General features: G+C 35.3%; 1 protein-coding gene across 11 annotated transcripts in view; it reads right to left on the bottom strand.

Annotated features, from left to right (window-relative positions):
- Positions 1-26,006, bottom strand: part of DMD (dystrophin) — a 1,181,986-nt gene that overhangs the window by 667,527 nt on the left and 488,453 nt on the right. For all 11 annotated transcript variants that reach the window (XM_069032076.1, XM_069032238.1, XM_069031841.1 and 8 more), the window contains 4 exons: positions 20,103-20,226; positions 12,502-12,589; positions 5,115-5,356; positions 3,164-3,344 (listed from right to left, as the gene is read on the bottom strand). In XM_069032076.1, the coding sequence (XP_068888177.1) occupies positions 3,164-3,344; positions 5,115-5,356; positions 12,502-12,589; positions 20,103-20,226 (635 nt within the window). The remainder of the gene's footprint in view (positions 1-3,163; positions 3,345-5,114; positions 5,357-12,501; positions 12,590-20,102; positions 20,227-26,006) is intronic.

Here is a 26,006-nt window from a genome sequence, read left to right as displayed (position 1 = left end):
AAAGAACATGTATCTTGATGAGAACATGTATCTCAATCAAGGCCATGCCTGGATAACAGTTCAGTGCAGCAGGACTGAAAAGCAGAAGCACCTTTATGGAATTTGGTTCAGTCACAGAGCCAGAGCAGTACTGGAATGAATCAGCTGCCACCCAGGAGGAAGTTTGAACCAGGGAGTATTCGCTTACCTGACACTGACTGTCAGCTCTCCCTGGGCTCAGGGGGAATGGGAGGCTGACCAGGCTGCTCCCTAGAAATCTTTCTGACATAGCAGTAGTTAATTTCAAGACAAGTAAATGTAAAGTGTAAACCCTCCTTTTTCACCAGGGCATTACAAAATCTAAGATTTTCCTTGGGAAATTACACTATTTGAATTATTGCCAGCATTGTCCATTTCACTCCCTTGTGTAGATTACTGAACAGTTTTAAGCTCTGACCTTGATTTTTTCTATACACCAGTATTCTAGACATTACTCTAAATGTATCTGGGGAGAAGAGAGAGCTGGAATGCTGGATACATCACGTTCAAAACAACCTATGGATATACAGACATTCTATAAAGTGAGAAAAATGGGGCCATATTTCTTAATATTTTATGAGGTTGTACCACTTTCAGAAACAGCACTACAAAATAATGAAAAAACCTAACCAAATAGGTTTCAGAATTTAAATTAGGTCTTATAACTGGAAATGATAATCAAATCAAGGAGAAAAAACATGTAAGAAAATCTGAGTTAATCTTTAGTATTATTTTATTGACAAATCTACTGTGCAGAACAGAGAAACTACTAAGCACTCTTGAATGTTTGAAAAAAAACCCAAACCAAAACCACCATCACTCTCAAAAAAACACAATCAAAACCTGACCAAACAAAAAATATTTGAGGGAGAAAATCCCCACAGTTAGAGAAAACTGTTTATGAGGGAAAAATTACCTTGAAAAACAGAACAGCTAAATACCCTTATCCATCAGAAAAGATAATGAAGCAATAGAACATTAACAAAACCCCCCAAAAAACCCCTCACAAAATAACCAAACCTCTTATGATGGTGAAAAGTAAATATATTTTTAACATAAAAAGAAACCATAATGATGAATCAAAAAAGAAAAATCTTTTTAAACACATGTAGGTTTTATGTGCAGGAAAGAAAAAAAAAATCAAATACTGATCTGCAAAAACATCATTCAGTCCTCAGGAAACTTTTCCATCTGTAGGAAATAATTATTTACAAATAATTTATATAAATAAAAGATGGAAAGAATTAAAATAGTCTAACAAAATTTCAACATTTTCTATTAAAGTAAGGCCAGAAAAAAGACACGGGATATGGCCCATCTGTAAAACACAAGAAAAGTAGTCATCGAAGAAAGAAGAAGAAATTCAGTCTCAAAGAGCCAAATTTCTATGCTTTGGATTCAGGTTGGTTTGCTTTTGTTCTACATTTTTGATTCATAAGACTATCCTGAAACAGCAATAGGCAGAACTATCCCATCCATGTTCAGTCACATCTACAGCAGTTATGAAAGGAAATTAGAACTTTGGATAAAACTGTGTACAAAATTTCTGAATAAAATTCTCACCTAAAACACCACTATGGGTATGTACTGTATGGGATAAAACAATCTCATCCTGACAGCTGAACCATTTGAGATGAAGCACCTATGATGCAGAACAGCCACATAAAATAGCAACACCTGTCCAGGGCTCCATGAAATATTGATCTAGAGACTTCTGTTCTCTCACACTTCAGGAGACTTACCCCAATCTGCCCAATGTTACCACCTCCAGAGAGTTGTTTCTGCAACTGGCCAGGGCACTGGAGGAGCTTACTGCAGCTCAGGAGGGGGAAGGAATACCCAGGAAGAACTTTACCAATGCCCATGGCATTGCAGGTCAGGCAGTGAACACTTGTCTTACTGGACTAATCAACTGGTTAATTCATGACCTCTCACTACAGTAAAATTTGATGTGGTAAAACCAGCAATGATGGAAGTTTAGATGGAGAAGAAATCATAAAGAAGTCAGTATTTACTGTTTTTTTCTGTTGGGAGAATAGCAACCAGTTTCAGCATCTAAAACAGAGTCACATTAATGGTTTTTACATCTTATCCATTGTTCGTCTCGAATTTAGAGTCATAAAAAAGCTTTACACTCCTTAAATTTCTATAATCCATTCTTTCATCACTTGCTATGGGACACTTGCATTTTATTTCTTCAGTTCTCCTAGGCATCATCACCTCTTTGGTTTGCATATGTGGATACATGTAAAATAACTCCAGCAGTGCAGTAATGTAGTGTTGAAAAAAAAATCTCCAAAATTCTCCGTGAAAGAATTTAGGAGGAATGCTACAAAAATCCACTAGAAGGAGCTAGCACTATGTCAAATTTCAAATCAGTACAGTAATTTAAAGATATCATTGGTTTAAGGGGCAAATAATATTTTTGTTGAGAAAAGTTAAATTTGTAGTCTTTTGTCTGATAATTTATTAATTTCATAATCTAATACAGAAAGAGTACAGCCATTATATGCTATATATCATTAACTAGGAATAGTTAACTTTCTATTTTGGTATAGCTTTTTGCCCCTTTTGAAAAACTCATTTTACTAAAAATATTGCAAATAATGTTATAACTGGAAGTCATGTGTTCTCTGTTGTAAATAAGAAAGAGTTGGCCACATGATGAAAAACTAGATGTGCTAAGGTGCATCTGTCTTTGATGAGATTTATGGAGTTAAATTTCTATTCTCTGAAAATCTAGAGCAGATTCCCACCTGTAGTTAAGCTCTCTTTCCTCTTTACTGGCTGACAGAGATGGAGTGCCCTATCTTATAACCCAACTAAAAAAAGACAGTTTTATTGTGCCAGAAAGCATCACTGAATCTGTCCATAAACATACTAACAAGAGGAGGTTTGATGATAGAACTACATTGAGTGGAAACTTTGCTTCTCAATAGTGTACTTTCCCTTGATTTCTTATTAATATAAAACATGGAATGCACTGATAATTTTTGAAAGGCTAATTCAATTGCCAAAAAGAGCACCTAAATTACACTACTGGTTTAGTATGACAAAAACAAATGTAAAACTGGGAAAGTAAAATATAAACAACTATCTTTTGTGTGCTAGTCAGGCAATTTGACTTCTTGTCAAGAACACTTACTGGTCTGTAGCTGCTTTTCTCTGGCATGCATGTCAGCAAATATTTGTTTGAAATGGCTGGTAAAAGCAGCAAGGTCAGCATCCAGAAACACTGGTCCTTGTTCCTTCTCTTTGAGTGCTTGACTTTGAGCCTTTAGCCGTTCAATTTGAGGCTGCAGGGTTGACATTCGAATGATTTCATCCTGCATGTTTGACCAAAAAAAAAAAAAAAAAAAAAAAAAAAAAAAAAAAAAAAAAAAAAATCAAGATACAGCTACCCAAGAGGTGAAATCACTAGTGCCATGAAATCACCACTGTTCCAGTGCAAATTACACAACTATTTTGCTTCCAAATACATCAGTTACAATACAAACCCATTCAACATTTTAACCCTTTTCTCACAAATTAATACCACTGCTCCCAACAAAACACCACTGCTTAAAGTCAGCTTAAAGTTGCTTTTACAGGACTTTATGCTCGAAGAAAATAAAACAGATTGTACATTAAAATTTCAAGCCTAAGGAACATCCTTTTCATGTGAAGCTGGGAAGAGAAAAACAGCATGTGTACCATAATCCTGTACCCATCTCAGTTAGATTATGTACAGGCTGAATAAAATGAAGTAGAAAAGGAGAGATGAAGATGCCCAGTGGTTTCTAGCAGCCTCACAGTAACACATTAGAGGTTAAGATTAGGCTAGCACAGATCAGTTGGAAGGGACCTTCAAGGAACATCCATTCCAATTGCCTGATTACTTCAGGGCTGACAAGTTAAAGCACGTTGATAAGGGCATTTTCCAAATGGCTCTTAAAGACTGACAGGCTGGGGGCATCAACCACCTCCCCAGGAAGCCTTTTTGTTACACTCTTTGAACACCCTGCCATTCCAGTCTAAACCTCCCCTGACACAGCTTTGAACCATTCCCATGCACCCTGTCCTTGGATACCAGGGAGAAGAGATCAGCACCTTCTTCATGCCCCCTCTCAGGAAGCTGTGGAGAGCAATGAGGTTGTGCTGTTATACCTTGTATACACTGTGACACGTGCAACTGCTGGATAAAAATAAATGAGCAAAGTAAGCCAAATGTACAGTTCATAGCAGAGCTATTCAAGGAAAAGTTTTCTGCATGAGAACAGAGACCACTGTAGGTACAATGCCAGCTTGGAAATGCCTGAAAATTGAAGTAATAGCATAGATCTCAATTTGGGTTTCAAGTACCAATTTGGGTTTCAAGTGTTTGAGAGCTTCTGGAGTCAGAGATTTCCTAGTCAAACTTTCTACAAGTATGTTTTGCAATTTATAATGCAATACTACACCTCAATATATTCCTGTCAATCAATATTGATTTGTAAACTCCCCATCCACAGAGTTGTCTGCAGTAAGAGAGAGAAGCAAATTCCTACGATGGTGAATCACACAAATAAAAACAATTAGGGAGAATTATAAGTGAATTGGTGTGACAGTTTTTGTACAACTATTGCAATTCTCTCACACTGTGACAGAAGACTATTCCTCCATTTGACTACTCAACCCACACTCAATCAGAACACAGGGTATGTAAGTAGTAAAGTGGTCTGCAATGGCAGAATTTTGGACTTGAAAACAATGTTCAGGCACAGATCCTTAGCAGAGGTGATGAGCAACATTTTCTTAATGAGGACTAAAAGACAGATTTTTACATGAAAATTAAATATTAAGAAGGCTTTAGGGCCATAGTTCCCTAAAAGTGTCTAAGTATCTTAATAACTAAATATTTGGGGCAGAGTTTTGAAGACCCATATCCTAGGCTCTATTGCCTCTTTATTTCTTTACTAGTCTTTGCTTTCCTTGAACAAATATTTTCAATAATTACTTTGTAAATCCAAGGAGTCATTTACCATTTTTATACTGAAATAGTGTAGGTCATAATCCGTCCCACCTTTGGAACACCTATGAAGTGCAATATCACAAAAAAAACTTGAAGAATCTCTAACCTTGCATCTTTCTAACTGGGTTTTTACTGTAGCAGGATCTGTTGCTGGTTTGGGTTGTGCTTTCAACCAGTTTTCAGCAGTAATTGCTGTCTGCTCCAGTTGCTGCAGCTGGGAGTAGAAGTCAATGATGTTATTTTGGTACTCCAGCCATGCCAGTCTTTCACTCAGCAACTGACAGAACTCAATCCAGCGGCTCTTCAGCTGCTCTGAAGCTTGTCTAATGTTGTCAGGATTTAGACCCTCTAGAAAAATAAGAGAAGAAGATGCTTAAAGATAAACAAGTTACAAAGAAAACGAGAAAAAGTAGGATAGTTTAACAATTCAATTCCTCTATTTGAGAGCTCATAAATCCAGTTAATGATTTATCACCAAATAACAGTTCTGAATCTACAGATGTTACACATTAGTGGGAAAAGTATATCAAAAATATTTAAAGTTGCTGCCTGGGTACTTTTGTTGCTGTGGGAATGAATTATAAACTACATTAAAGTACAAGAATGGGAATAATGCAGAAAGTAGAGATGCAATACATAAAGCTAATTAAAATTGCTGAAAGAAACAAGAAAATGCCTGACAGCTGGATTTTGAAAACTATGCCTGGACTGTAATTAGATTTTAATGCACAAGACTGTTGCTGGCTTTTCTTCTATAAAAAGAATGATTACAATTAATGAGAACTATATTCCACAGTTATTTAGAGGTTTCTGATGATCCACCCCTTAAATTTTGCATTACATGTTATTTTAGTAATACTATAAACACTAAGGAATAAACAAAGTATCAGATCAAACCTCCATCTGGGCCAGTTCTGTGTGTCCAGCAATAACCATGAGGAGACAGTAAGAAGAGACCCAAGAAACCAAAGGTGATGCTTCTCTATGGTTATTTTCAAAGAGTTTGGTTTCAATTATGTAGTTTGCCTATTTCTGTCTGTTGTTCAATAATCATGCTTATATTAAAGTTCATAAAATAAAACTGACTTTAGTTCTTACAGACAAGGAAGTTAGAACAACTAAAAAGTAAAAGGAACTTTCTTCACTTTCTGTGAAGAAAGCAAATCAATACATATGAAAGATAAAAAAATGTCTTAACAATAACATAATTCAGAATCATTCTGTAACTTGAACTCAGGTTGACTTCTAAATAATATTAACTTAATCATCTCATTTATTTTTCAGTGGAAGTTTAAATGTAGTCCCTAACAGTTTTTTAATTGTAATGACATTTAATGATACATATAGCAATAGGACCAATATTATTTCAAAATTAGTAAAACTCTCAAATCATTGAGCAATGCCATATGCTGAAGAACACTTTTAATAACATCATCACATAGTCATATAATAGCCAACCAGTTAAACAGAAGCTATGTTTTTATCACAATACTAAAAACAAGAGTATTTTTTTTAAAGCAAGTTTAAAAGCAAATGAGACAAAACCCTTCTGTTCTCCACTTCTGCTGTCTTTGATACAGTATCAAAAATGGGTTTTCTGGTTTGCAATCTGCACTCCAAATCTGCAGGAAAATGTCTTTAACAGGATTAAAAAATAGTAAAGTTCATAGTAATTTTGGAAGGTAGGACATAGGAAATATACTCCTAATTACAGCTAAGTGCCTTAAATAAAACATACTAGATTTTTTTTTTTTTAAATATTAAGTATTCTGTATTGCTATATTTCTATATTCTATAATGCATGTTATATGGTAAACCACACTAAATGGTAATCTGGGATCACGTGTGTTGTGGAGCACCACAGTGCTCTGGCAAATCCTGTTCTGGATCCAGCTCAGGGCTATTTCATTCAGAGTTGCTTGGAAACAGCCCACTTGGAAACAGACTGTGCAGTACCTGATAGCATTTCTCTGGATATGCTTTTTCCCTGGGATAATGCCCCAACCAAGCAAATTGTACAGCATTTCAAAAAGCAAAACTATAGGAAAAATAGAAAGCCCAGTACTGTTGGGAGATAATGGCAACTGTGGTGGTTGGAGCAGTGCCACATCCACATTATACTCAAAAAACTGGAGAGCACAGTTTAAGGACTGGGCAAGGAAATAAAATGAACATTGAAGCAAGAAAAGGTAAAAAAGTATTTTGACACATCTTAATAAAATCCAAAAGTGGTCTTGTGTTTTGTGAGTGTGTGTGTGCATCTGGAAACGTGGTAGCATAACTACATTTTCTAGAAGTGTAATGTCTAATGAGCATGTGAAGAGGCAGCATAAACCTTAATGGCACAGCAGATCTGAACAGACAACCAGGCACACAGATACTGAATCTTAACAACAGCCAAGAACAAATGTGTATAGACAATAAGACTTAACTATGCTGTATTTCAACAATTGTTTCTGTTGTGAGTGAGTTATAAAAATGTTGTATATTCATAAGAGAGAGCAGATTATCTGCCACTGTGTTCATTATTATCTCTGAACCTGGAAGACACTGTCTGTGAGTTTGGCAGACTAGATACAAAAAAGATCACTTTATTTATTCCTCCTTTCCTCTCTTTTCAGCTGCCACAGTCTCCAAAGTACCCTTAGGTGAGATTATGATTACCAGGAGAAGTGCAGTCATGAATTCTCCACACATAATAATAGTTTTCTCTGCAATATTTTCTTTAAGGATTCAGAGAGGACCGTATTTCAGATGAAAATCTAGATTCATCAGATCTTCTTTCCTTATTTTGCTCATAGGTCCCTCTTAACATGACACATTTAAATATGTGAAAATAGCTACTAGTCAGTTTTTCTTTAATTCTTCTAACTCGAGTCTAAATGCGATTCCATACATGCACAGATAAAGAAATGCTTTTGCTCTTCATGTTACTGAAGTCGACAGTACAAAACTGGTTTATGCAGAGTCATGTTTGGTAAAGTATTGCAGAGATGCACCTCCATTAGGCAGCACAGTATCCTACTGAAAGGAAGATAAAATCTCCATAGCATCTGGTTTTAAAACTCTTATTTCTCAGTCCATTCAGGTAACTCAAAATCATCCATCAGATGCCAGCACATAATTTCCAGAAGGATGGAATAAAATGGCTGCTACTTGCACATGAGATCATTTGGGAATTTTGACCCATTGGTGAAAATTAAGAATTTCACAGAATCATGGAATTGTTAGGGTTGGAAGGAACATCTGGAGATCACCTGGTCCAAACCCCCTGCCTAGGCAGGGTCACCCAGAGCAGGTGACACAGGAACACATCCAGGTGGGGTTTGAATGTCTCCAGAGAGGGAGACTCCATGACCTCCCTGGGCAGCTGCCCCAGTGCTCTGCCACCCTCAGTGTAAAGAAATTCTTCCTCTTGTTGAGGTGGAACTTCCTGTGTTTTACTTTATTGCTCCTTAATAAACTCCATTATTCCTTGTCCTGTTTGAAACTTTCTTCTGCAGTAACTACTGATTTCTTCATTAACTTAAGCAACTTTACCAAGACATACCAAAAGTTTACAAGCAGGCAAAGAAACAATATAAAACCCATTTTCTGGTAAAACGCTATTTTATGAATAGTAGTTAGTTCATAACCTTTTCATGTTTCACATTCTAAAAGCTTCTGGTATAATCATTGTATAAATATACGGTACCCAGAGGAAACAGATCATTATCTGAAGTGCATTTATTAATTTTATTACCTTGTATACTGCACATAACAAATTGTGCCTGAATATTTTTAATTGTGAAGCACCTTACATGCAAGTGCTTTGGAATTGCCTCTTAATATGAAGTATATCTTGTTAAGTGCATCTGTCATTTGCTATGGTTCTGTGATAGCATAATGTAACATCATCTGGTTTTTTGTTGCTTTTGACTCTTGTGTAACTTACAAGATAATGTATTTCTTCCACAGAATGGTGGCACTTCAAAATTACATGTTTTATTGCAACAAATTGATTTGTATTCACTTTAATGCTTCCTATCAAAAATCTCTGATTATTCATTTTGGTGCCCTGTTTATTTTATTCTAAACTACTATAGTAGCCAAGTGTCCACTCAAACTGCTAAACTGCTTCACTTATGCATCAACAGATTTGTTATTCTAATTTAGAATATAATTTAGTAAAGAAAAACAAAACAGATTTTTTTTTTCCTAGAAACACTGGCAAACTGAATATGTAAGTTTTCACTGATTGCAATCATCAGACTTTGAAAGCATGAGCAAGTAGAGGCAGAGCACAGCCCATGGAGGTGGTTGGGTAAAGAGGCATCCACAATTTCGTTTGTGATGGGAAAAGCCCTTCAAATGGCAATGTCCAGACACCCTACCTACAAACACAAGAACAGCTGTGCTGTGTGAAAGGGCAGTTCTTTCCAGTGCAAAATACTTTTGCTGACAGTGGCTGACAATGTTTACATAAGGCTAGAAGAGTGCCCTGTGTAAATATGTTTCCTCAGAATATTTTCCTCTGCTAAGGAACAAATAAATTAAACCCTAAATAAACCAATCCAATTCTCTCCAGAATCCTGTTTTCTTTAACTTATTCTCTCTCCCACCTACCACAGAAAAATCAGAAGAAAGAAAATAAATAAAAATGATACAACAATGGAGTTCACCAGCATTCTGAACTTGCTCTTATAATCCACCAGAGGTTTCATCCTTTCATGCTCTTCATCTGTTACATACAGAATTTTGTTTGTGAGCAAAGAGAAAGAATATTTTATATATTAAGTAAAGCCAGGAATTCAGTGCCAGCATAACTGGAATCTTAAAGAGTCTAATCATTATTAGTCCAGATCTAATTGATGCACAATAAGTAAAAATTAACAATACAATTAAAATTGTCATCACTTGACTTCTGAATTGATCTATGCCTTAAATCTGTTTGCCTTCTGTAGTCTTCTAATTACAGATTATACTGCAAATGCATGACAATCATCAGTTCAATCACTGACTCGTTTCCCTAAAGAGTAACAATGGGAGCATCATCATTTGATCTGTAAATTGTGGTAGTTAGAAAGTTTTTCATTAAAATAACATAGTACATCTTCCCTTCACTAGATATTAAACTGCAGATTTCCCACAAATCCATACAGGCACATGAATTAATTCCAGTTCCTTCCCAAGTATGGAAAAGAGTTCCAGCATGGGAACAGGAAGGTATGAAGGAATAGTTAGGCTGCTTCACTGAATGCTATTTTTGAGATTTAGCAAATCTTTCTTCTTGTTCTTAGTGAATACAACAAACCAACCAAAAAAATTACACAAGACACAAACACTATAGAAACTTAGTTGAATTACTGTGGAAAATATAAAACTGCATAACTCTGCTACAGTTTGAGATGAAGTTTTAAAGTTAAATTAATATTTTTACTTAACTTTTAGTTCAATTTCATTTGAACTAAATTGCAACCATTAATTGCAATCAGATCATAATGACTGGAAGAAAGGACAAACAGAAAATATGTCATATTCAAAAGTACAATGGCTTTACAATGGCAGTTAACTTCCTCTACCCTCAGGGAGTAATTTTGAGAACCTTGCAAGATATTCCATTTCCAATTCTTTGTTAAAATCATCTTATAGCTCTCACCAACTAATGTTAATTATTTAATTCTACTCTCTACTGCTGGTAATTACTGCATTAGTTAACTATTCCAAACACTATTCTTCAAATTGCTTTTACATTAGTGGAGCAGTTGAAGGCTTCAAGTCCAGAGGAATTGTTTCCCTTTCCAAAGGGAGTGTTTCCTCCCTAAAACCATGACAATAAGACATCTTCATTTTCACAGACAATTTACCTGTCAGCCATGCCAGAATGTTTTTGCTACCAAGGCTACCAAAATATAATGCATGACACAGACCTCAGAGCTGTTGGCAAAGTTGAACTTGATAAAGTCATGCTGGCTTAGTTAGTCTACCCTGTGCCTGCCACCCAGCTGAAAGATGTGTTTCCTAAAAAAGGAGGTGTGATTTGAGAAATATTGGAAATTATTTATATGCACATCTAGCCACAGTGGAGATCAAAACACCTGCAAACCATGAATAAGAATGGACCCATGGACTGAGAGAGAGGAAAAGAGAGTCTTGAGTTAAAACCCCATGAGAACAATTAAGTCAGGATGTTAGTCTACTTGATACATGACATGGTAGGCACCACAGTGCAGGGAAAGCATTATTTAAGATGGTAGTGAGTTCTGAATCTAACAGCAAAGTTAGTTTTCATAAAGTATTACATAATCCAAAGAAACTAAACTGGAATTCTTGAGGTCCAGGTCTGCATTTGGCGAATCAAAGAGTGGGGCATGGATAAATATGCCCTAGACAGATTCTGCCCAAAATAGGAACCTCAATGTGTCAGCACACAAATTTAAGATGCTGTCCTAAAACACATGTAACAACCAGTTATCCCAGACAGAAAACATAAATAAATAAATAAATAAATTAATTAATTAATTAAATACGTCCCACACATTAAACATAGTCTATTGTAAAATATTACACCTTCATACTTAAGAAAAATCATCTTAGGATTCCATCAAATTTCTTCAGCTTGGCCAGTTAGTACCTCAGACTTAAAGCATTTCACTTTTAGCAATTTAATTATTGGTTATTCACTGTAGCAATTCAAAAGAAAATATATGTTCCAAATATCAGTGTATTCAGCATCTCTACTTCAGGTAATTATATCAGCATGACAGACATAGGCCCACGTTTAATAATTTATTGCAAGGCAAGCTGTTCTTTAATATTAAGGAAAATGGAATGACTTAAAATCATTGGAATGACTAAAACCCCTTTCTTTGGGTTTTGTTTTTCCCTTATTTAAAAGTTCAAAAGAATAGCATAATGTAATAATTTCTTTGGAAAGCAAACAAACAAACAAAAAAATCCCCTTGCAGCTATTTTTCTTTGTTTAGGAGTACCATAAGTTTTGTAAATTATTATCTTCAAAAAACTAAATGCCAAAAATCTCTTCCAAATCCCAATAAAATGTTATATTTTCTATTATACAGAACATTACAGCAATATATATATTACATAACACATATTGTATATTGAAAGTCAGGAAGTATTTTTTCCCCAGCTGGTTAAAGTAATGCCTTCAGAGCTCTCTAACTCAGATGTGTTAAAGTATTTCAAAGCTTAGAGTACTCAGAAAATAAGATTACAACTTAAGCCTCTGCACAAAACAGATTGCTAATATACAATTCATTATTGTGAGTTTCACACACGTTTCTTTGCGTGGTACTAAAGTGACAATACTTTTTTTTCTCTTTTCTAATTACCAGATTGAACATTCAGAAATAATAAAAGAAATATAAGGCAATATCACTTTACCGTTCCATTTAGACAGTATGTGCTAATATAATTCTTGTGATAAATATGAACGTGTTCGTTTATCAAATCCCTAAGAAGATTATCTAAAGCAACTCCCATGTAATTACCATTCACCATCTGTTCCACCAGGGCTTCAGCTGATCTGCTGGCATCTTGCAGTTTTCTGTACTTGTCAGGCTTTTCTCGCTGGATGGCCTGCAGCATGACAGGAAAGGTGAGTACTTCAACAGAGGGATTTTGAATAAGAAAGTAATTAATCCAAATGATATCTTCTGATTTCTTGAGACCTTTTAACCTGTCATATTGCCCTGCCTGCCCCCCCATTTGCAATGCAAGCAGCAGGTACCACAAACCACCAGGAAGGGAGTCAGTAGTCAAATATAAAAACTGAGTGAGAACACAATAGAGTTGACAAATGACACACGTCAGTATTTTACACACAAACAAAAGACACAGAAATTAAGAGCTATTTAAAGCACAATATTTCAGAAAGAAAATATTTGCTCAACATAAATTCTATGTGGAAGAATAGATTTGCTCATTTTCATGGTAAAAGCAAAAATTGACCATTCTCCCCAAATCACAGAGATTCACAGCATTCTACAGTATCAAACCCACATAAAATTTGATTGCTTATGTTACTATTTTGTTTGAAAACAAAAAAACAACTGTAAAATGCATATATAAGACCATATGCAGCAGACATCCATAAATGGGATATTAAGAAGAAAACTTAACTGCAGATTTAATACAGGGTTCTCGTTATGCATTGTATTTAATACTCTTGATTCACCTTTCTGCACACAAAAGTTGCTCACCAATGTTCAGGCCAGCACTCAGGCTAGCTAGTAAGGCCTAGTAAAGGCCAGCTGCTAAAATTACAGGATATAGTAGAAATCTAAATTTAATTATCATTTAGGGTCAGTAGAAATACTGGTGGAAAGTAAATTAACTTTAGATCCAACAGCCATCAATGCTGTCTTGTAATTAACATAATGAAGTCACTTCATTGATTTTAAACGAAATTAGTTGCATAATTTAGGTGTAATTTAGAAGCTCAGAGATGCAGTGAGGGGCCACAGTCAAGTTTGACACCAAAAATAAAACAGACTATATACCTCCCAGAGATCCTGACCAACACAGTGTCCCATAAATCAAGCCCCTCACTTTTCTGCAGCAGATACACACATACAAGAAGATATATCCCCTCAAATCCCACATGATGTATATGGAAACATGACACATGGTCCTGGCTGACCCCACTGGGCTTCCCCATCACTCTGCTTATTTCCACAGCAAAGGCAGATGCTGCAAGACTTTTAAAAGGTTCCTTAAACTGAAAATAAAGCTCAAGCAAGTGTCTAAGAATGCATTTAGTAAAATAACCTTATAAACTTAACACTTGGAAATACTATTTTTGAAATATATTGTTACACCCGCATGGAATGACTACGAACATCTTTGAATAAACTCTCTTAAAATAACTTTTAAAATGTGATGTTTAAAACATGCTCAGTCTAATAAGAAGCAGCTCCCTGGAAGACTTCGTAGGTGAGGAAGGCAAAGAAACTTGAAAGAGAAATTTTTGATTAAATTCATGCTTTTCCTCTGTCTACTAATAACTGCTATTCATTTGTGCATACAGAAATGGTTAAACAGCAGGCGTTCTAACAATATCTCAAAGATTCTTTTTAATGCTTTCACTAAAACAATTTTGGATAGATAAAACATATAAATAAAATATATTTATAGAAAAATCAAGGATGAAAATATTTTCAATTTTATAAATATATCATTAATAAATTGCTAAATTACCACTGAAATATTATGAAGTTTAATCCAAATAAGTTAAAGATGACTGTATGAATAATCTGTCATTTTTGTAGGTCAATAAAATCTTGTATCATTCCACAGAACAATTGAAATACTTTCCAAATTTAAAAAATAAATCAACTCTCTGCAGAGTTCCAAAATCTCTTACAGAATCTTAATTAATACTACTCTGTCTATAATGCCAGGTAAAATTAACATGAGAATAAATACTGGGAACTCAAAGGAATCATTAAAGCACTAAAATATACTGAATATAATTCTACTCCGTCTGTAATGCCAGGTGTGTAATTATCACATGTATAACTGTAGTGAGCAGAAATGAATCATTTAAAAAAACTTCACAAAATATGATAAAACTTTTTTTTTTTTTTAATATAAAAATGATCGGACATAAAAGCTTGTGGAAGTCAACCCTTCACTGCCCAGTGATACGCTGGGTGTGCAGGAAAACGTGGAGAAATGTCCACCTCTATCCTGAAAGATTCAAATTCCCAGATCCTGGTAGAAAATATAAGCACTGTGTGTGGAGTCCTTAAACAAAAGATTTCACACATATCGAGCTTTCTGTCAACTATTTTTCTCCATTCATTTTTATGTAATTGGCATATATGATGAAAATGAAGGTCTAATACTGGTTACAGGAAGACAAATGCTTACAGACAGAAAGCACAGTGCTAACCAAAGGAAGAGAGATTGAACTCTTGGTTTCTCATTCAAAGACAAATGATGTGATATGGGGAGAAAGGAGGAAATTCACTCTAGTTACCCAAAACACTGACCAAGTCCTGCCATTAGGCTGCACGGTCTGCAGCCAAACCTGCAAACTCTGTTTTGGATTTTTAAGACCCTCAGAAGATGTATTTCCATAACCCTGTATAAAATGCTTTGAAATGAAGGGAGTAGTCCTGGAGACAGCTCTCATCCATCCATCTCTTTGGCTGTTTCCTCATTTTTTCCGTTACTGAAGGGAACCATACTCTGGATCCAGGTTCATTCACGACACAAGTAGAATGGGATCATTCTGAAGGGACTTGTGAAATTTTGAAACTTAAATTCTGTACATAGTAATAGACACTTTTTGACAATAGTGCCTAAGCCACTTCAAAATATTTCCAAATATATAAGCTCGCTTTTTTTTAACTCTTTTTGCTTTCTGTAAAATATTTTTCAGAAAAAAAAAGATACCAATATTAGAGGGAAAGGTTAACTTTACAGGCTTTTGTCCAAGCAGAGATTAATTATCTTTTGGACTACTTTATAAGAGACAATGCAAATGTATTATAGTCTAGTTTTAATTGATTGAAAAACATTATAAATTCATCTTTAGCTAAATACTAGCTAAAGGCAAAGAGGTTATTTTTACAAACCTAAACATTTTATTTGACCTTGAGATTTTTTTTGGTAGTTAATGACTTCATAATCTAGAAAATACTGACGGCTGGAGAAATTTGGATGTTATTCATCTATCAAATCAACATCCTACTTTGAGAGCTCTGTGAAAGGATGCAGGGTAGCAGTACTCCCTGACCTCCTGTGATGGTGACCCATCACCCCTGAGGGCAGAGAGGACAACATTATCATCACCACCTCTGACAATGATTCAGCTCCCAAATATCCAGGCCCAAGAAAGCATGCCTGGAAAAGGTCACTAAAACAAAACAAACATATTAGAATGGGGCTTCTGAGAATGCCAAGAGAACAAATTTAATTGTCTAGGATAGCTGACATTTTCCCTTACATCTGTTCCTTGTGTTTATCTTTGATTCTGAATTTCTAGGTGCTTCTTCTAGGCTAACCAAAACTCCTTTCAGGGAGCTTTATTTCCATTTTCATGTTGGATAGTCTCAAATCCAACTTACTAAGCAGGATTTAAATTGTGGAGGTTTTTTTGCACCTGATCCTTTATATATTCGAACTTGCAATACTAAAAGCCCATTATAGCTTAGGAAAAACGAAGAAGTCCTGAGTCACTCTTAGGTCTGATTTTAGTAAAATACACACACTAACTGTAGAATATTTATGGTGGGAGGAAGCATAACAATATTTACAGCATTAATGTATGGATGTCTCCATTATTTAGGAGTATGGTTGTTCAACAATGAAACTTCTATTCTTACAGCTTTGCAGTCTCCCTGCCCAAGCAAGGTAAATATCTTTCTTCTGTATCAGGGAAGGGATATAAATATTTTTCTTCTCCCCAGACATAGGAATGGACTTTTTTCACACATCTAATATATTCAAGCTACATAATAGATCTGCCAAAGGCTAATTTCCTGCCAGGATCTGAAGAACAGCTGGCTTAGTAAACCGAATCACTGCTTTTCATACAGCCTGCTCTTGGCTCTGTCTCCCCCAGGACCCCTCTGAGCTGAGATGGGAGCAAGCTTTTTCACTTTGTGAATCACCAATGATGGCAAAAGAAATTTCCTTGTGGATTTAATTTCCAACGTCTCTGTCCCCCCATCATGCAGCAGATGCACTTCTGCTAAATCTTATGGAAGTGACCCCTCATCCATGAAAAATGATGGGCAAGAGCAAGCTGCCACAAGAAAAAAAACCCAAAACTACTATCCTGTCCCCAAAAGAGCAGCAGAAAAGAAAGTCATCATAAAAAGGCTCTAGGACTCAGCACTGGCTATGGCAGGGAATAAAGGGCAGTTTTAACACACAAGTGTTCTGTGTTATACCAATAGATGTTGTCATATGGGGGAAAAACCCCAAATGATTAACCAGCAAGGGCAAGATGGGATTTCTGCACACATGTGTAGGTGGTCACATGCATGCTTTTACAAGTACAACACTGGAGTATGACTATGGATGTCAGTGCACGTCCTGGTTTCGGCTGGGATACAGTGAATTTCTTCTCAGTAGCTGGGACAGTGCTGTGTTTTGGATTCACTCTGGGAATAATATTGATAGTATTATGTTTTGGGTTTGCTACGTTTTGTTTATCCTAAGACTGCCTTTTTTGTGTGTCTCATGCTCTGCCAGTGATGCACAAAAAAAAAAAAAAAAAGCTGGAAGGGAACATAGCCATGACAGGTGACCCAAACTGGCCAGGGGGATATTCCACATCATAGAACAATGTGCTCAGTGTATAAACTGGGGGAGTTACCTGGAAGGGGACTTATTTGGGTTCAGGGTTGGGGTCTGGCCTTGGTCGGCATGAGGTCAGCAATTGTATTGCGCAACCCTCACCTGTTGTTTGTTTCTTTCTTTTTATTACCAAAATTATTATTTGTTATTATTATATTTTACTTTATTTCATTGAGCTATTCTTATCACAACATCTCAACCTACAAGTTGTATTTCTGCTTCTCCCCATTCCACTGGGGTGGGTGGGGGGAAGTGAGCAAGTGGTGTTTAGGAAGTGGTGCTTAATTACCAGCTGGGTTTAAAGCACAACAGTACAATAAAATCTATTTCAATTATCTCTCACATATGTTTCCCTTTCTGTCTTTCATTCTTTTTTTATATGCCTTCTACAACTTTACTAGAGATTATAATATGTTAAAACACACACTACCTCATTTTCCATTGATTTGAGGCTCGTTTTGAGAGAACTAATAACTAAAAGTGTTAGCAAGCAGCAATGAAACCGTTCAAATCAATGAACTGAAGAGTACTTTCTGCTTTGTCTCTCATTTTATGGATAGAGACAGAGACAAGACCAGGAAAAGTCAGGTCAGGACAAGTTTTAAAACCTGGAATTTGTAAAAATTTGATTTTTTTTTTTTTTTCTTTTTTAAAAAGTGTGTTCAAAGACACTAACTGAAAACCATTCAACACATGTAGCCATTTGTCAAGTGCCATCTTTCAGAGTTTGCACTATCAAATTAATACATGTAATAGAATGTTTTCTCCCTTAGAGCAACTAGAAACTTCTAAATTTGACTTTATTTGCTCTATAAAATGTTCATTTAAAAGCAATGACACTGTGAAATTAAAACTGGTCTTGGTCTTTAAAAATATTTTCAATGTGAATGAAGGATACATATTGATTTTTCTTATATCTATATAGAATTACTGGTTTGTCTCAGAGCTCTTTTGATAAACAACAGATCCTTTTCTGCTCTACTTTACTGAAAAGAAAAATCTGGAAATTTGTTTTTTAACAGTTCAGTTATTAAGTTTCCAAGGAGATCAAAGGAACATCTGGAATATCTCCTGCTATCTTTAGTGTCTCGAATTCAAACTTTAAATGCTCATGCACTGGACAAATTCCACCCATTTTTCTCCAGTATTATGTGTGTTTGCACCAGCTGAAATGCGGCCTGAATAAATGTGGTAGGTAGTGTCCTCCCAGCCCCAATGCTCTTCCTCAGCTCCAGCAAAGGCAAGGCAAGACCTAGTAGAATTCCAGCTGGGACCAAAGGAGGTCCTGTGGCTCAGCCACCTCCACCCCTTTGTTTGCAGCAACCACCACCTTCTCAAAAGCAAAGAAAGGAAAGGAGGAGGAAGGGGAACCATGGCTCCTGGATCCTTTAATGCTTTTATAAAGTCTTAGACAATATGAGGTAGAACAGGCAGGAAACCTGACAGTGTGAATAGCCAGCGTAATTTGTTAGTCAAGATGAGCTAATTTTCATCCTTGAAATGAATACATTCCTCAAAATGTGAATATATGAAGGGAAGATGAGCATTTTGTTTCTTTTTTCTATTTGTTTCTTTTAAAATTTAGTTTTGAGCACTTGGAAAATTAATTGTATATCTATTAAAGTATTAGATGAATCCTATTAACTCAGTATGGAAGCATGTGAACCCATCAAATCTACTCTGAGTGTTTGATCCAGTCTGCATATATATGTATACGTATGTATATTCCACATAAAAATGAAGTTGTGCCATAAATTAATTCAAGATATTTCCTTAGAATGGATGATTTCTAGCACTCACCATGATAATATTAATAACTAAAATTATGGCAAGAAACCTATGATTTAACATGGAATTTAAAAATGCTCACTTAAAATCACAAAATTCCATGTTCCTCAATCTTATAATAGCTGATTTATGATGGAAAAGCAGACAATCAGAAAAACCAGAAGCAAATCTAAATTCAATCCAGAAACTTTGTCCCATCTGTTTGTGTTCCAGGAGTATGTATCAGCACATTTTTTAATGATGTTCCATAATATACTATGGAACTATCAGAGCTAATTATAAAAAACTCCCTTTTCTCTTACTTGGAAAAGATGGGCATTTTTTCATTGATCCACAAAAATTAAATAAGGAAGAAAATTTGCAACACTTTAGTTTTCAAGGGCTAAATTCAGTAATTCAGTCTGTGACACACACACACATAGACACAAACATAGCTACTTCTTAAGCAGGGCAGAACTATTCACTGGCAGAAAAGTTTTTGGTTCTGATATGGTACTAAAATAGAGGGGAACAAAACCCAGTAAAATCTCTGTGGAAACTGGTGATTGTCATATATATTTTACAGCACTGTAAAAGGAAATAGATATCAATTTTCTTTAGCATCCACTACAGTGACACTTTTCATGTTCTCCGATTTATGCATGTATAATGTCAAATTAAGCTCTCAGTATAGAATGATGTTACACATTTAAGAAATTAAATATAGCCTTTGGTATAACTCTACCTAAGACTTTCATGGAACTGGAATACCTTAATTAAATATGAATATGTATGAACAAAAACAACAACAAAAATCTATGTATTCAGACAGCCTGCGTAGGAATTTTGGTGCCAAAATCTGAAATTCACAGAAACAGTGAACACTTCTAAATTTATTCTGGACAATCAATGCTTGTCAGTCTGCATTTGAACTCATTTAAACTTGGACTTTGAAAGAACTTTGACAAGCTAATACAGACTAACAGACATGTGTATGAGTAGTTTCTCCTACATTGACTCTTTCTCTGAGGTCTGAGATGTTCCCTTCTTTTCGATAGATGGCAAACTCGGGACTCTGCAGCACTGCCTCGGAGCGGGTCATCCAGCTGTGGAGCTCTGTCGTATCCGAGTCAAACCTGAGGGACAGAAATGTGTAGTAAGACTTTCAATTTCCACAAAGTTTCTGAAAACAGGATTGGCAGCAAACATGGTTGTTTAAGCAAGTGAATAAACAGCAATTTCTCTCAGAAAAAGACAGTTCTAAACTCCCGTATCTCATTAGAGAGTTCATAAAGTATTCACCCTAAAATTTAGAAATATAAAATTTAGAAACTTTTCCATTTTTAAGACCCTGATTTGACAGCTGAACAGATGCAATCATTTTCACAGTAAGTATTCTAACTTTTCAAGCTGATGTTTTTGGAAGACATGAAACAAATGCCTCTCAGTGAAGAGAGAGTACCACAAGTCTGTTGGCTGAGCTGAGGATGTGAGGCCTATCTGGCTGACCAAATGCAACCTTCAAACCTGTGAGATTTATGTCCCAGCTTGTAATGATGATATTACAAAGGAAATTCAAGCAGAAAATTTGATGATAAGAAAGAAGCTTTTCTGATTGACTCAAATTTGTTGTAGAATGTAATTACCAATCAACAGGTACAACTTTCTACAGTTAAAGCTTTAGAAACCAAAATTAAGATCCCCAACTCTCTGCACTTACTTTATAACTGATTTTTTACTCTACAGTCCTCTTTACTACAGTCTGGATTCTTTCATCAACTCCTTTAAAACTGATCTTAATTTTTGTCAACCACTCATAAGGTAATGTCTCAAAATGTATGTATGTAGATTACTAATGTCTAGAAATTTGAAATTGTGATTCAGTATCTACTGTAGGTTCTAAAACAAGAAGCTTCAGACAATATTTTTTCTCAGTTGTGCCACACTCTCTGCTTGATTGCATTTCTTTATTGCACTGTATGTTCTAATATTTATATTCCTTTTGCAGCTGACTTTCCTTCTGCAGCAATACAGTGAACACAATAGAGCAGAAAGACCTGGGGGAAAAAATAATGAGCTTTATCTTTCAGTTTGCTTTGTGACTAAAGGTTGCATCATTTTCATACAACTGGAAATCTACTAAAAACAGTAACTTGAACAACAATTATACCCCTGAATGAATTTAATTATTTTACAAAAATATACTTCATTTATACAAGGATTTATACTTCTAAAATACAAGGATGTAAGGTAAAACCAGGTGCTATATAAATCTACATATACAGAAATGAAAAATGCATATAAGAAAAATTCCCATGCCTGAGCTAATATTTATGATTCCCTTTTTTTCCTTCTCCACTGCGATTTTTTGTATTCATAAATAATGAAAGCAAAAGAAAAAGAATCACACACTACCTTAATCTCAGTCCAATATTCTATTTTCAAATTATAAACTCTTAGGAATAATTTTGATAAAACAATTCCTGATAATACTATTTAAATAATCATTCAAGGAGGAAAAAAGTGACTTTGAAGTAATGGAAAGTGCAGAAATCTTCAGTTTTATAAAAAACTAAAAATCCAGAGCCAGAAGACAAAATAAAATTCCCAGATGGTTCAAGGAAGGTCTGTGCTGGTAACAGATTCTAATCCCTGAACTTGAACTCCACAGTCAGTTAAGAGCTTCCTACTTCAGCTTTATTTCTGATCATTAAATCAACTGCAATTCTTGAAATAAAATGTTATCCTCTGTTCTGCAAATAATAACTGTATATTTGATGATCACAAACCACCAGACATCTGATAGCAGTGAAGACAAGTTTACCAGTCCCTGAGTACTAAAATTCCTTGACTGCAGGTACAATTGTATGAATTCTGGTATTTGTTCTATTCTGAAGCTGCAGGCAAGTAGGACTAGTGAGACCAACTCTCTGAAAAATAGCCTGGTCTTACCCTGGCACAGGATGGAAATTGACAGAGAAAAACATTTATCAGTGATCAATTCTTCAAAAAAAAAAGCATTTATCCCTTGCCTCTGCAACACCTGGAAGAAGAATGGGAGCATTTGGGACAGTTTTGACAGTACAACAAATAATTAGGAACACATCTCATGGCCCAGAGAGCCATCAGATGGTGGTGAGTATTAGGCACAGATCTTTAGGGTCCCTTCTAACTGAAAGCATTCTATAATATGATATGATTCTCTGATATGACAAAGCTGATCTCACATAACAGATTGCTCTGTCACTTGCAGTTTCTTCTGGAGATAAATATAATTTCAGAAACAAAGCCTCCTGTTCAAAAACGGCAGTGGGGGGGGGTAGAAGATAATTAAAATACATAAAAGTTAAGTTTAAGTACCTTTTTGCAGTACATAAATATTTTTAAGATAAAAACATTTTACCTAGTGTGAAAAAAACCAAACAAAACCCTGTCATGTTCATCTTGTGTAAAAGGAGGAAACATTGGTAGAAACAGCATTTAATAATTCTGCTTTAGTGATTGTATACTTCCTTTCTGAACACAGCTGCAGTTAAAAATTATATTAGGACTAGATTGATATCAAAGTATAAATAGAGTCTTTAAATCTCCTAGGAGCAACAATACTTTTGACATAAAATAGGGCAATACTACCTTTCTGTCCCAACAAACTTCACCTCACATAGAATTTGTAAAAATAGATCCATGGAAGATACTAAACCAAAACTCACTTGAGAAATCACTCTAAATAACTACCTTAAATTAACACGCACATTGGCACGCTAACCACCTAAAAATTCAATTTGAAGGAGTGGATTTATTCTTCATGCAGAAGTCATGGTTTTGTTTTCCAGTTAGTCTTTTCTTCAGCTGTTCCACAAGGGAGATACTATTTTTACTGGTCCCACAACCCTCTCTTTAAAGGCTAGCACATGCCAGCTGAGTTCAAATGAAGATTTGATTTTATTGTGAAATATAAACAAATTATCTCTGTTGCTTAGTGATTTCCAGAATACTTTTTTATATTAGATAGGGGACTTCTAGTAGGACTACAGTATCTTGCTCTGGTGTGTATTTGGGTTGGACATTCCATGCACAGAAAGAAAAAAATGTGATGCAATTAAGTTGTGAAATGCCTCGAAGCTGAGATTTATTGTCTATTTAATATGAAAAAGGAAAGCCAGAACAAGGAGTAAATTTTGAACAAATACATAATCATAGTAAGAGAGTTTGGAATGGGAGTCTGAAGTGGACATATGGCTTAGGATGATCCAGAAAATCAATTTGTGGAGAATTTTCCATGAAATTGTGACTGGCATAGATTAAAAGTAGGAAGATAGTTTTAAAATACGCTTTGAGTAAATAGATATAGAAACAAATTCAACGTTGAACAAGTTCACATAGGAACACGAGGCATGAAGTATCTTCCTGTCATGTGGCCATCATGGTACATAATCTTATCTCTAAACTGACTGAATTTCATCTTTAAACTACATTATTATGTTACTGCTACCATGGCCAGACGGTGGTTTCAGTACTTTATTCTTTTAACAGACAGAAATTGCCTGACAATTTCCTTTGCTCATCTGTTTTCTTTTCCTTCCTTCCCCAAACAAAAATCACACTGGGCCTGTCACCACTGTGAATCTTGGGCAGACATAAAACCATTTGCCTACATCTTGAGCTGGCAGGGAATGATACAACTTTGATCCAAGAACCACATTACTGAATTATTTTGTTTCCATGTCTGGACTGAAATCCCCAGCTCACCAGAGGTCTTTCTCAGCTTGCAGCTCTTCACTGCCTAGAAGGTATCAAAGAAGAACTTTACAGTACACGGTGCCCATTGGAAGAATTATTCTGATCTAATTCCCTGCTGTCTGTCTTCCTCCTCTGTATTTGTAGCTGATGAGCCATTAGTTGATAAATAGACTTGGTCTCATCTTCTAATTCAACAGGTGATTTATCCAAGCAACTAGTTTTACCTTCCTACTTTTTTAGCTTAGTTGTCAAATAATTTTATTTCCTTTTGGAATAACATTTTGACCCTCCCTGTGCACTTGTGATACTATTCAGTTTAGCCTCCTCCACATTATGACCTCTTCATTTCTGTAATGCACACCAGGGCATGAAAAGAAATACTAAATCAATCCCAAGTGTGTATCTCCAACAGAAACTTCACTAGTACCATTAGGTACAGAGTAGTTTTAAACCCAGTCATCACAGCCTGCAGCAAGTGCTGACAGCACCACTCCTATAATATTGCAGATAATTTCAAGAGCTAAATGTGAAGAATGAAAATTCTCTGGTTATTTTTCACTAATCCATTGCTCACCTCACAAAAAGTATAAAGGGTTAAAACTAATAAGCATTAAGAAGTGTCCATGTTTACAGACTTCAACATACCCATACTTCTTACACTCCAAGTGAAAATGTTTATTAGTTATTTCCCCTGTAAGAAACAGAAAACTATTCTGTTGTGTCTCAGTCACCTTTTCCTTTCCTCTGGAATTGGCTACAGACATACTGATATCAAAAAGCACCAGGAAAATCTTCTTTTTGGGTTTGTTACCTATCATTTGATAACAATACCAGAGCAAAAGCTGCATTTCTGTAAGAGAATAATGGTCAAACAACCCAATGGAGGGGCTGCAGAAGTGATAAACAATCACAATCTAGTCCTGACTAATATAATTAATTGCAAAGAAAGGGGATATCTGAAACAATAGCTACCAAAAACAAAATTATAAAGTCATTATAATTTTGCCTTTGATACATTTTTTTCTACAAAAATCCAAGCTTTTCTAAATAAGGAAGGATTGGAATCCCAAATACAATAATTTTCAAAAAAGTGAGGTCTTCTCTCTTTTCAAAAAGTTCATTTAACAGCTGTTAAATGAAAAAAACACTAGATGGAGCAACTATACTCTTTTTAATACACCTTGCTCTTCAAAGGGCATCAAGTCTCTTTCAAATCTTCAGATTAATATTATACCAATAATAATGTTTTGGTAAGTAGACCTTCCTTGGAAACATTAAGAAGCATGTAAAAAGCTATTTACCAAATTACAAAGAAAGGTATCTTTGGACATTATTGAAGCACATTAATATTAAAAATATGTTTAAATTTAATATTAACCAACTCTTACCTGTCTGCCATTTAAAAACTTAGCATGACCAGAGTAATTTTCAGATTTTTCTATGATATGCAACTGACCTGTTTTTCCCAGAATATGTAAATACCATGAAAATAAATGTTACCTTGCATCCCTTCCTCCCATTTACATGCGTTTTTTTAATACTATAACCTCAGCTGTGTTGCATTTATCTCTAGCCCTAATGCCTAATACATACTTGTCAAGATCTTATTATACAGCTCCAAGTATTTTATCCTTCTCAGTTTCAAATTTATTCCTTTGGGAAAAGGAGCTTTTCTTTGACTAGTAACAGAACTTAACTCACCTGAATTATCTGACATTTTGAAACATTACTTCTGAAGCAGTTTTAGATTTTTTGGTGGGGAGAATGGAGGGGGAAGAAATTAAAAAAAAAAAAAAAAAAATCAAATCCGACTCTCATCTCTGCTTTCCATCACTTATGGCAAAAACTTGCTTTAAGAGGCAAGAAAAAATCAGCAGCTTCCTTCCCATGCATCCATGTCGCAGTGAATAGGAGCAATGGAAATGTGACATTCAGTCCTGTGGATGTTACTGGTCTACAAATCAAATTGCTTCTTCTCAATTTCTTCAGTTAAAATAGAGATTTTTATACTTTCAATCCTGACAAAACACTTGGAAATACAAAAGTAAAACACATTCTAGAAAGTTTGATGCTTCAATCTTAGCCATCCATTTTTTTCTCCTCGGCTTAGTAACTGGAGGCTGTACTCTTACACAGTACACTAACACAATATTCACTGAGTAGCCAAAATACTCTT

Source organism: Aphelocoma coerulescens, chromosome 1 (assembly GCF_041296385.1).
Source record: "Aphelocoma coerulescens isolate FSJ_1873_10779 chromosome 1, UR_Acoe_1.0, whole genome shotgun sequence".
NCBI lineage: Eukaryota > Metazoa > Chordata > Aves > Passeriformes > Corvidae > Aphelocoma > Aphelocoma coerulescens.
This window is presented reverse-complemented; position numbering and strand designations above follow the sequence as displayed.